Raw genomic sequence first — 9,561 nt, 5'->3', positions numbered from 1 at the left:
TGTGTCAGGGTCAGGGGTGTTCCTAAGGGAGCCACTGATATTACAGCCTCATAATTCCTTATAAAAATTACCGTAGATATTTGTATGCGAGTGATGTGCACTTTAAATGACAAATAATGTCATTTATCTTATTTTTAGATCTACCAATAGGAAAAAAACACAAATTGAGACTTTTGTATCAAGTATATTAGCAAGTGAATTTAATTTACTTTAGCTGTACTGTCCTAACAAAACTGGAGCAAATTGTGGAGCAAATTATGTAGCACTAGCACTTGCCCTATTAGAGTTTAGAACCTAAATGGTAGGTTAATTTGCCAGAAGCCAATTAATCAAATAGTAGTACAGTGACCGATACAGGCTGTGCAACTTTATTTAAAAAACAACACAAACAAATGGTTCGTGTAAGTATATACAAGTTTATTATACGTTCAGTAATTCATAGCTCTCCAATTGTGATAATCATCTATAATGAAACTGTTAACCAGTATTTACACATGCATTAGAAGTATTAAATTGGGCGCCAATTTTGTTTATCCCCATAGTAAGTGTTACAAGTTCCAAAGTAATTAAAGTCAACTGAAATTCCCTAAACCAGGTCCCCGCAAGTGGTGTCAGCAACACATCACACTGGAATGTCTGATAACGCCCACTTGCAGGGAAGAATTTATAAGCAAGCTATCATCAAGATACATTTTATAACAGTAATATTATAGTAACATTCAAATAGCCCAAATATTGCATTCATCAGTCTATTTTACACAAAGCTAATATCTGATTTTTTTTGCCATAGATTATAATGCATTTGTGCTATGTACACTGTTATTAAATAAGTATTATTATGTTTGTTTTTATTAGCAATATTATTGTGTTAAGTAAAGTATAAGCATAAATGAACTTTGTAAATTTGTTATACATCAAAAAAATATTTTTTGTAGCATCTACAGCATTTTGGTTAAAATATTTTGTATAGCTTGGATATGTCATTGCAGCTATTACTGTGCGGGAAAAAGGTAATTTTAATGGCTTAAAGCTCACTCACTATACAACATACTCAAGCAACAGATCATCATCACAAAGAATGTAAAATAATAATTAATATCACTGCTGTATTTATCATGTAGGCAAAAAAGTCACACAACTAGAGCAGCATTGTTCAGGGGTGATATATTAACAGATTTAAGATACTTGTATTTATTTTTTTCCTTTTAATTCCATTTATTTGCACTTGGTCTGTGTAATATGTCAGCACTTTTTAAATAATAATAATATAATTATAATTATTATTATATTTAGTGTTTTGCGTTAATCCTCCCTAGTCAGTCTTACGGGCTGTGCCCTCAAGCTGCAGAATTCCTAAACTACATTTCCCAGCATGCAACTTGTAGTTCTCCAACAACTGGAGAGCCCGAGGTTGTCCAAGTCTCAAATTACCATGACAGCAGTAACAACCTGTTGCAACTTGACAACTATAGGTTATAAAAACACAGTAACCAAGAGACACAACGTAATACTAAAACAATGCATATAGTTAAAAAAATTCATTTTTAGTAAGTAAATTTACAAAGCTCACTTATACTTCTCTTAACGCAACATATTAAAAATATACTTTTATGATCATATATATCCTTTGAGAGAATGTATCTTGAGGATAACTGCAGTAGCTTTTCATTGAATGATTGTCAGGTAATGAAATAATTACCTATTTATTCACAGTGTGACAGTTCTTTACAAACAGAAGTACTATCTGTACAAAAATAAGTGTTTCAAGCCCATTTGTTTTAATACTGCTGCCTATGCTCTTTTATTGGCATTAACACACGTGGACTACCTTACAAAGGTCACGTAAGCCTTGCAATTGGAAGAAGAAAGTCCAACCAATAACATTTTTATGTTGTTTTTATAAAGTTAACATTATATTACGACATGTTAAAATCAATATTTTTTTTTTACTTTAGACTGGTTGATTGTGCTCTCATTAATTCATTACTCAGTAAGTTCTCCCACCCTTCAAACAGTACATATAAACAGAGTTATATATAAATAAGTATATATAACATATATAATTTTTTTCAAACAACCAAAAAAAGATACAACAATTTGGTTTGTACATTTAATTTAGATTGTATCTATGTGGCATGTGTACTTTATGTGCTTATGTTGTTTTGTATCTGTTGTGTTTCTATAGTGTGTAATAATTATTTATTCTATTGTAGGGAAAGCTTATTTGTTGGTAAAACTTAAAAAATGGACAACTCTATCAAGATGATGTAGACATAAAAAACACAACCTAACACACAAAAATGTTAAAATATAGGATTAGCTTGGATAATATGGCTTATGGAAATGTTAGGGAAGCAATGTTATATACAGGACAAGGTGGTCACTGCTCTGGATGAATGGTGCAAAAAATGACATTTTATAAACATGCCAATGTTATCTAATGCAGGAAACTTTTTAAATCATTCCCTTTGTGAATGTACTTTTAAATTGTGCTATTCAACTTCTACTTTATTTTCAATGTTGTGATAGTTGTCCTTTATCTTTACTTTAAAGTGTGTATGGAAGCAGTGATTTAAGACTAACTAGTGTATTCATCAAGCAGCATAGGTCCGGGTATCCGGTAGTTGGCTGGGGAATGCACTCGGTGCTCTTACTTCCTGTCTTGGTTGGTTAGACTACAGTAGGTTATAATGTAATATTCATTTTTATGTTACCAATTTTATTGTTAAAAACATGGGCTTTTTTGAACCTTTTAGGAACTGAGAAAATTGGATCCTAGTTTTGCCTTTTAAGTTAAACAAATATAATTTGACTTAGCCATCCAGACCTATGTACTGACCCCTGGAAGTACCTACCGTTTATAACCAGGATCTGTTTACAATAGTTACATATTCAGAGAGAAGAAAAGAAGGGACAAAATACAGGTACAAATACTCTGTGATAAAAAAACAAAAACAAATTTCCTTATGTTTTCGATTTAAGTTTAAAGTCCTCTAAATGAATCACACAAGGCTTAGTCTACTGAATAAAAGTGTAAACTAAATCAACATTCTTTCAAGAAGACCCATGAACATGAACTAAAACAATGCTGCATTTTTGATAAAGCTCCTAACTGCTATGTCATTAATTACCCATTTTACCAGACTAGACTGAATATCTATGGTGATGTTAAACTATTAAAAGAAAACAACAACATCAGAACCCACATAACTTAAACCCAGTTCTCAATCGCGTTCACCATCAACAGAACGGAATTCTATCTGAAGCAGAGTGAACTCTTAGTATGTGCCGTAAGCGTCTCCTCGGGCAGCCACAGCAAAGGCCGGATAGGCTTCATAAGTTGCGTAAGCTGCAAGGTCTTGTCCCAAGGCTACGGCTTGTTTCAGTTGTGTGGCGGCCACCGCGGCTGGCGCGCTGGCAATGGCATATCCTAGAAGTTTAAATTACAGAAGTCATTCAAGACACAGAGATAAATATGTAGTACAAAGTCAATTTTAAAATTTGGATGAACATATTTTAAATGGGGAGGGAATGGGTAGAATAAGTAGAACAGGAGGGTGGGTCGCATGTAAGTGATGGTATACGGTGGGGTGTTGTGGTAGAAGCCATATTAATCACTCATAAGGAAAAGGAATGCAGATTGTGAATGAGAGATCAATGTGTAGTTTCCAGTGCCTACCATAGAATGATCAGGAGCCGGTGGGAGTGGAGGTGTGTGTAGCCTAGGCCTGAGACAGACTTACCAAGAGTATGATCTAGCCTTATAAGTAATGACTTTACCTGCAAAGGCTGCTGGGGGCTCTGCGGTCTCTGTTTGGATTCCTAAGGTCTGAAGCGTATACTCTGCTGCATAGTTCTTTGCTTCATCCACTGATATACAAAGCTTTGGAGGTGTAAATGGGTGACTAGGAAAATAAAATGGAAAACAACAGTTACAGCTCATTAAAAGATTTTGAAATGAAAAAAAAGTGAAAATCCTAACACTAATCCTAACAAATGTGAAAGTGGGTGTGGCCACCCACCAGGGGTGTGTCTAATGCTTCTTATGTGTGCCCCAGTGGCAGGTGCACGTGGCACCATTCACCACTGCTCTCTGCAGAGCAGCGGAGAATGGGACAAACCTCCCAAATGTCTGACCTGTGCGACAGGACAACAGGATAGTGCCCTCAAATTGGGACTGTCCTATGAGGGAAGCTAAACACTGATGTCCTGTGGAGCCTGCACTTGCAGCAGATATATAGACACAAAAGCCACATATTTGTATATCTGAACTCCTTAAAATTCTTTACATACATTTCACTAAATGTACACGGACCTTGTCATGTATGCAGTCATGTCGTTTTATTTGTAGAGTGTTACACAATAATAAATATGTGTAAAGGGACATCTTAAATCCCTGAGAAACACTGGGCTCCATAATACTTGACATACTTGAGAATATTTGGCCTACATTGAGGAAAGTCTGCTTTGATAATACACAGCGAGTCCAGAGTATTGATATTGGTGTTATCAGTGTGTATCAGGTGTGTGATACCAGTGTGACCTGTGTATAGTGATCAGTGTATGTGTATCAGGTGTGTGATACCAGTGTGACCTGTGTATAGTGATCAGTGTATGTGTATCAGGTGTGTGATACCAGTGTGACCTGTGTATAGTGATCAGTGTATGTGTATCAGGTGTGTGATACCAGTGTGACCTGTGTATAGTGATCAGTGTATGTGTATCAGGTGTGTGATACCAGTGTGACCTGTGTATAGTGATCAGTGTATGTGTATCAGGTGTGTGATACCAGTGTGACCCGTGTATAGTGATCAGTGTATGTGTATCAGGTGTGTGATACCAGTGTGACCCGTGTATAGTGATCAGTGTATGTGTATCAGGTGTGTGATACCAGTGTGACCCGTGTATAGTGATCAGTGTATGTGTATCAGGTGTGTGATACCAGTGTGACCCGTGTATAGTGATCAGTGTATGTGTATCAGGTGTGTGATACCAGTGTGACCCGTGTATAGTGATCAGTGTATGTGTATCAGGTGTGTGATACCAGTGTCACCCGTGTATAGTGATCAGTGTATGTGTATCAGGTGTGTGATACCAGTGTGACCTGTGTATAGTGATCAGTGTATGTGTATCAGGTGTGTGATACCAGTGTGACCTGTGTATAGTGATCAGTGTATGTGTATCAGGTGTGTGATACCAGTGTGACCTGTGTATAGTGATCAGTGTATGTGTATCAGGTGTGTGATACCAGTGTGACCTGTGTATAGTGATCAGTGTATGTGTATCAGGTGTGTGATACCAGTGTGACCTGTCTATAGTGATCAGTGTATGTGTATCAGGTGTGTGATACCAGTGTGACCCGTGTATAGTGATCAGTGTATGTGTATCAGGTGTGTGATACCAGTGTGACCCGTGTATAGTGATCAGTGTATGTGTATCAGGTGTGTGATACCAGTGTGACCCGTGTATAGTGATCAGTGTATGTGTATCAGGTGTGTGATACCAGTGTGACCCGTGTATAGTGATCAGTGTATGTGTATCAGGTGTGTGATACCAGTGTGACCCGTGTATAGTGATCAGTGTATGTGTATCAGGTGTGTGATACCAGTGTGACCCGTGTATAGTGATCAGTGTATGTGTATCAGGTGTGTGATACCAGTGTGACCCGTGTATAGTGATCAGTGTATGTGTATCAGGTGTGTGATACCAGTGTGACCCGTGTATAGTGATCAGTGTATGTGTATCAGGTGTGTGATACCAGTGTGACCCGTGTATAGTGATCAGTGTATGTGTATCAGGTGTGTGATACCAGTGTGACCCGTGTATAGTGATCAGTGTATGTGTATCAGGTGTGTGATACCAGTGTGACCCGTGTATAGTGATCAGTGTATGTGTATCAGGTGTGTGATACCAGTGTGACCCGTGTATAGTGATCAGTGTATGTGTATCAGGTGTGTGATACCAGTGTGACCCGTGTATAGTGATCAGTGTATGTGTATCAGGTGTGTGATACCAGTGTGACCCGTGTATAGGGATCAGTGTATGTGTATCAGGTGTGTGATACCAGTGTGACCCGTCTATAGTGATCAGTGTATGTGTATCAGGTGTGTGATACCAGTGTGACCCGTCTATAGTGATCAGTGTATGTGTATCAGGTGTGTGATACCAGTGTGACCCGTGTATAGTGATCAGTGTATGTGTATCAGGTGTGTGATACCAGTGTGACCCGTGTATAGTGATCAGTGTATGTGTATCAGGTGTGTGATACCAGTGTGACCCGTGTATAGTGATCAGTGTATGTGTATCAGGTGTGTGATACCAGTGTGACCCGTGTATAGTGATCAGTGTATGTGTATCAGGTGTGTGATACCAGTGTGACCCGTGTATAGTGATCAGTGTATGTGTATCAGGTGTGTGATACCAGTGTGACCCGTGTATAATGATCAGTGTATGTGTATCAGGTGTGTGATACCAGTGTGACCTGTGTATAGTAATCAGTGTATGTGTATCAGGTGTGTGATACCAGTGTGACCTGTGTATAGTGATCAGTGTATGTGTATCAGGTGTGTGATACCAGTGTGACCTGTGTATAGTGATCAGTGTATGTGTATCAGGTGTGTGATACCAGTGTGACCTGTGTATAGTGATCAGTGTATGTGTATCAGGTGTGTGATACCAGTGTGACCTGTGTATAGTGATCAGTGTATGTGTATCAGGTGTGTGATACCAGTGTGACCTGTTGTGTATAGTGATCAGTGTATGTGTATCAGATGTGTGATACCAGTGTGACCTGTGTATAGTGATCAGTGTATGTGTATCAGGTGTGTGATACCAGTGTGACCTGTGTATAGTGATCAGTGTATGTGTATCAGATGTGTGATCGCCACTTTTTCAAACCCGCAGTTTAGTAAATATACCCCATAGTCTGTGTTATCCTCCTTGTCTCCATTCATCACCTCACATCATGACACTGACCCTGTCACATGCAGCCCTTTCCTTACTAGTATAATCACAGAGTTGTAATTTCACTTCCTACCACAAGGTCGGCAACACTCGCTGTTGCTAATAACATTCCGATGACCAGACTCCAGGTTGTTCTAACCTCACGCAGTTCACTGAGTCACATGTCACTGAGTCACATGTCACTAAGTCACATGTCACTGAGTCGGATGCTTTAGAGACTCAATGATACAACCTACATAGTTAACACCCCAGAGGACACAATCCGGCACTAAACAGTACAAGTGAATATGACAAAAACCATCATAAGAAGAAGAGCATAGTGGTGATAGTGTGTAGTGTACCAATGGATGAGCAGGCTGAGTCTAACCTGTCTGACCTGCTGAGATTAGGCCGGATGAAATGGTATCTAGTGTGGGGATGGGGATGGAAGAACAGTTGGATGCACCCAATACACCGGGGTATACGATTGATGGAACGCACATACTCACATTGCAGGGTTTTGGCTGGCAAGGACAGGAATAGTAATCTTATATAGAAACAGCTGCCTTTGGTCTTGTCCAATTGCAGAGTGTAGCTGGTAAACTGGTTGTCCCCAGTTATTTTTTTGACAAATTTCTTCCAGGATCTAAAAAATAAAATATACTTTATATTCCATGCTTATCTACAGTAACATTTCATTATTTTAGTAATAATATTTTATTATTGCCCTTTAATAGATGTGCTCTAATCACTGACATGCAAAGGATATACTAAACATAGATATAGGACATGTGCATTGAGAAAATGTGTTAACTCGTTGTTTATATACATACATTGGTGGCATACATTATCATCATCTATTTATATAGTGCCACTGATTAAGCAGCGCTATACAGAGAACGCACTCACATCACTGCATTTAATAAATGTAAATAAGTAACAGTCTTTATGCCACAAAACAGGATTTTATAAAATAACATGATTTCCTTATGCAACATCAGGACTTTTGTCAAATTTCAATCTTTATTTGTACTAATATTATTATTTATACTGTTTTTGCAGTATTGTTTTGTTGCACAGTATAGACCTGATTCATTAAGGAACGTAAACGGAGATTTTGTGCGTATAATCTGCACAATTATTCTGAGCGTGTCCAGAACTGGACCATATGCCACAGGAGCAGGAATTCATTCATCTTCAAGCGCAAAGGACACTTACTACAGCCTATGATGGGGCAGGGAGGGATGGGGCAGGGGAGGGGCGTTTGGACTTTGTCAATGTACAGTAAGAGCCTGCCAATCTCAAGGGCCCGCTGCAGCGTCCGATCCAAGCTCTAGATATCTCAAAGATCCTTATATTTCAGCTGCGTCTCTTGCTCCAGCTACAGGTCTAGTCTAACTGCTGATTACTAGTGATGTATGTATGTATGTATGTATGTATGTATGTATGTATGTATGCATGCGAGGCAGGGCCGGACTGGCCATCTGGCACTTCAGGCAAATGCCAGAAGGGCCGATGGCAGTGTGGGCCGGTCCGGCTCCCTGCGATCCCCCTATTAAATTATATTAAATAATTTTTTTTAGCCCCGGTGGAGCCGTCATGATGTCACACGTCATGACGGCTCAGTGGGCTGGCCCGGCTCCCGTGCTGTAATAAAAAAATACACTTACCATAAGCAGATTTCAAGAATCCACTGTGCGCCCTCTACAGCCAGTCCTACACGCCCGCGCGTGACGTCACATCGCGCGGCCGCGTAAGACTGGCTGTAGAGGGCGCACAGTGGATTCCCGGAGGCTGCTGAGGTAAGTGTATTTTTTATTTTCTCAGGGAAAATGGTGCTGGGGGGGAGAGGAAGAGCACCCGACAATGTGTGCAGGATGGGGGGGGGAGAGGACCCAAAACTGTGTGCAGGGGGGGAGAAGAGGACCCAAAACTGTGTGATGGGGGGGAGAAGAGGACCCAAAACTGTGTGCAGGGGGAGGGGGAGAAGAGGACCCAAAACTGTGTGCAGGGGGAGGGGGGGAGAAGAGGACCCAAAACTGTGTGCAGTGGGGGGGAGGGGAGAAGAGGACCCAAAACTGTGTGCAGTGGGGGGGGGGAGAAGAGGTCCCAAAACTGTGTGATGGGGGGGAGAAGAGGACCTAAAACTGTGTGCAGGGGGAGGGGGGAGAAGAGGACCCAAAACTGTGTGCAGGGGGAGGGGGGAGAAGAGGACCCAAAACTGTGTGCAGGGGGAGGGGGAGAAGAGGACCCAAAACTGTGTGCAGGGGGAGGGGGAGAAGAGGACCCAAAACTGTGTGCAGGGGGAGGGGGAGAAGAGGACCCAAAACTGTGTGCAGGGGGAGGGGGAGAAGAGGACCCAAAACTGTGTGCAGGGGGGGGGGGGGGAGAAGGGGACCCAAACCTGTGTGCAGGGGGAGGGGAGAAGAGGACCCAAAACTGTGTGCAGGGGGGGGGGGGAGAAGAGGACCCAAAAATGTGCGCAGGGGGAGGGGGAGAAGAGGACCCAAAACTGTGTGGAGGGGGAGAAGAGGACCCAAAACTGTGTGCAGGGGGAGAAGAGGACCCAAAACTGTGTGCAGGGGGCGGGGAGAAGAGGACCCAAAAATGTGCGCAGGT

The 9,561-nt window shown here is 41.0% G+C and overlaps 1 protein-coding gene across 2 annotated transcripts in view; it reads right to left on the bottom strand.

Annotated features, from left to right (window-relative positions):
- Positions 1–396: 396 nt before the first annotated feature.
- Positions 397–9,561, bottom strand: part of A1CF (APOBEC1 complementation factor) — a 53,993-nt gene continuing 44,828 nt past the window's right edge. For both annotated transcript variants that reach the window (XM_075216378.1, XM_075216379.1), the window contains exons 10-12: positions 7,452–7,588; positions 3,781–3,905; positions 397–3,430 (exon numbers count right to left, since the gene is read on the bottom strand). In XM_075216378.1, coding sequence (XP_075072479.1) covers positions 3,279–3,430; positions 3,781–3,905; positions 7,452–7,588 — 414 coding nt within the window. In that variant the 3' untranslated portion in view covers positions 397–3,278. The remainder of the gene's footprint in view (positions 3,431–3,780; positions 3,906–7,451; positions 7,589–9,561) is intronic.

The sequence above is a fragment of the Mixophyes fleayi genome, chromosome 6 (assembly GCF_038048845.1).
Source record: "Mixophyes fleayi isolate aMixFle1 chromosome 6, aMixFle1.hap1, whole genome shotgun sequence".
Taxonomy (NCBI): Eukaryota; Metazoa; Chordata; class Amphibia; order Anura; family Limnodynastidae; genus Mixophyes; species Mixophyes fleayi.
The sequence above is the reverse complement of the archived record's forward strand: the minus strand, read 5'-3'. Positions and strand labels throughout refer to the sequence as shown.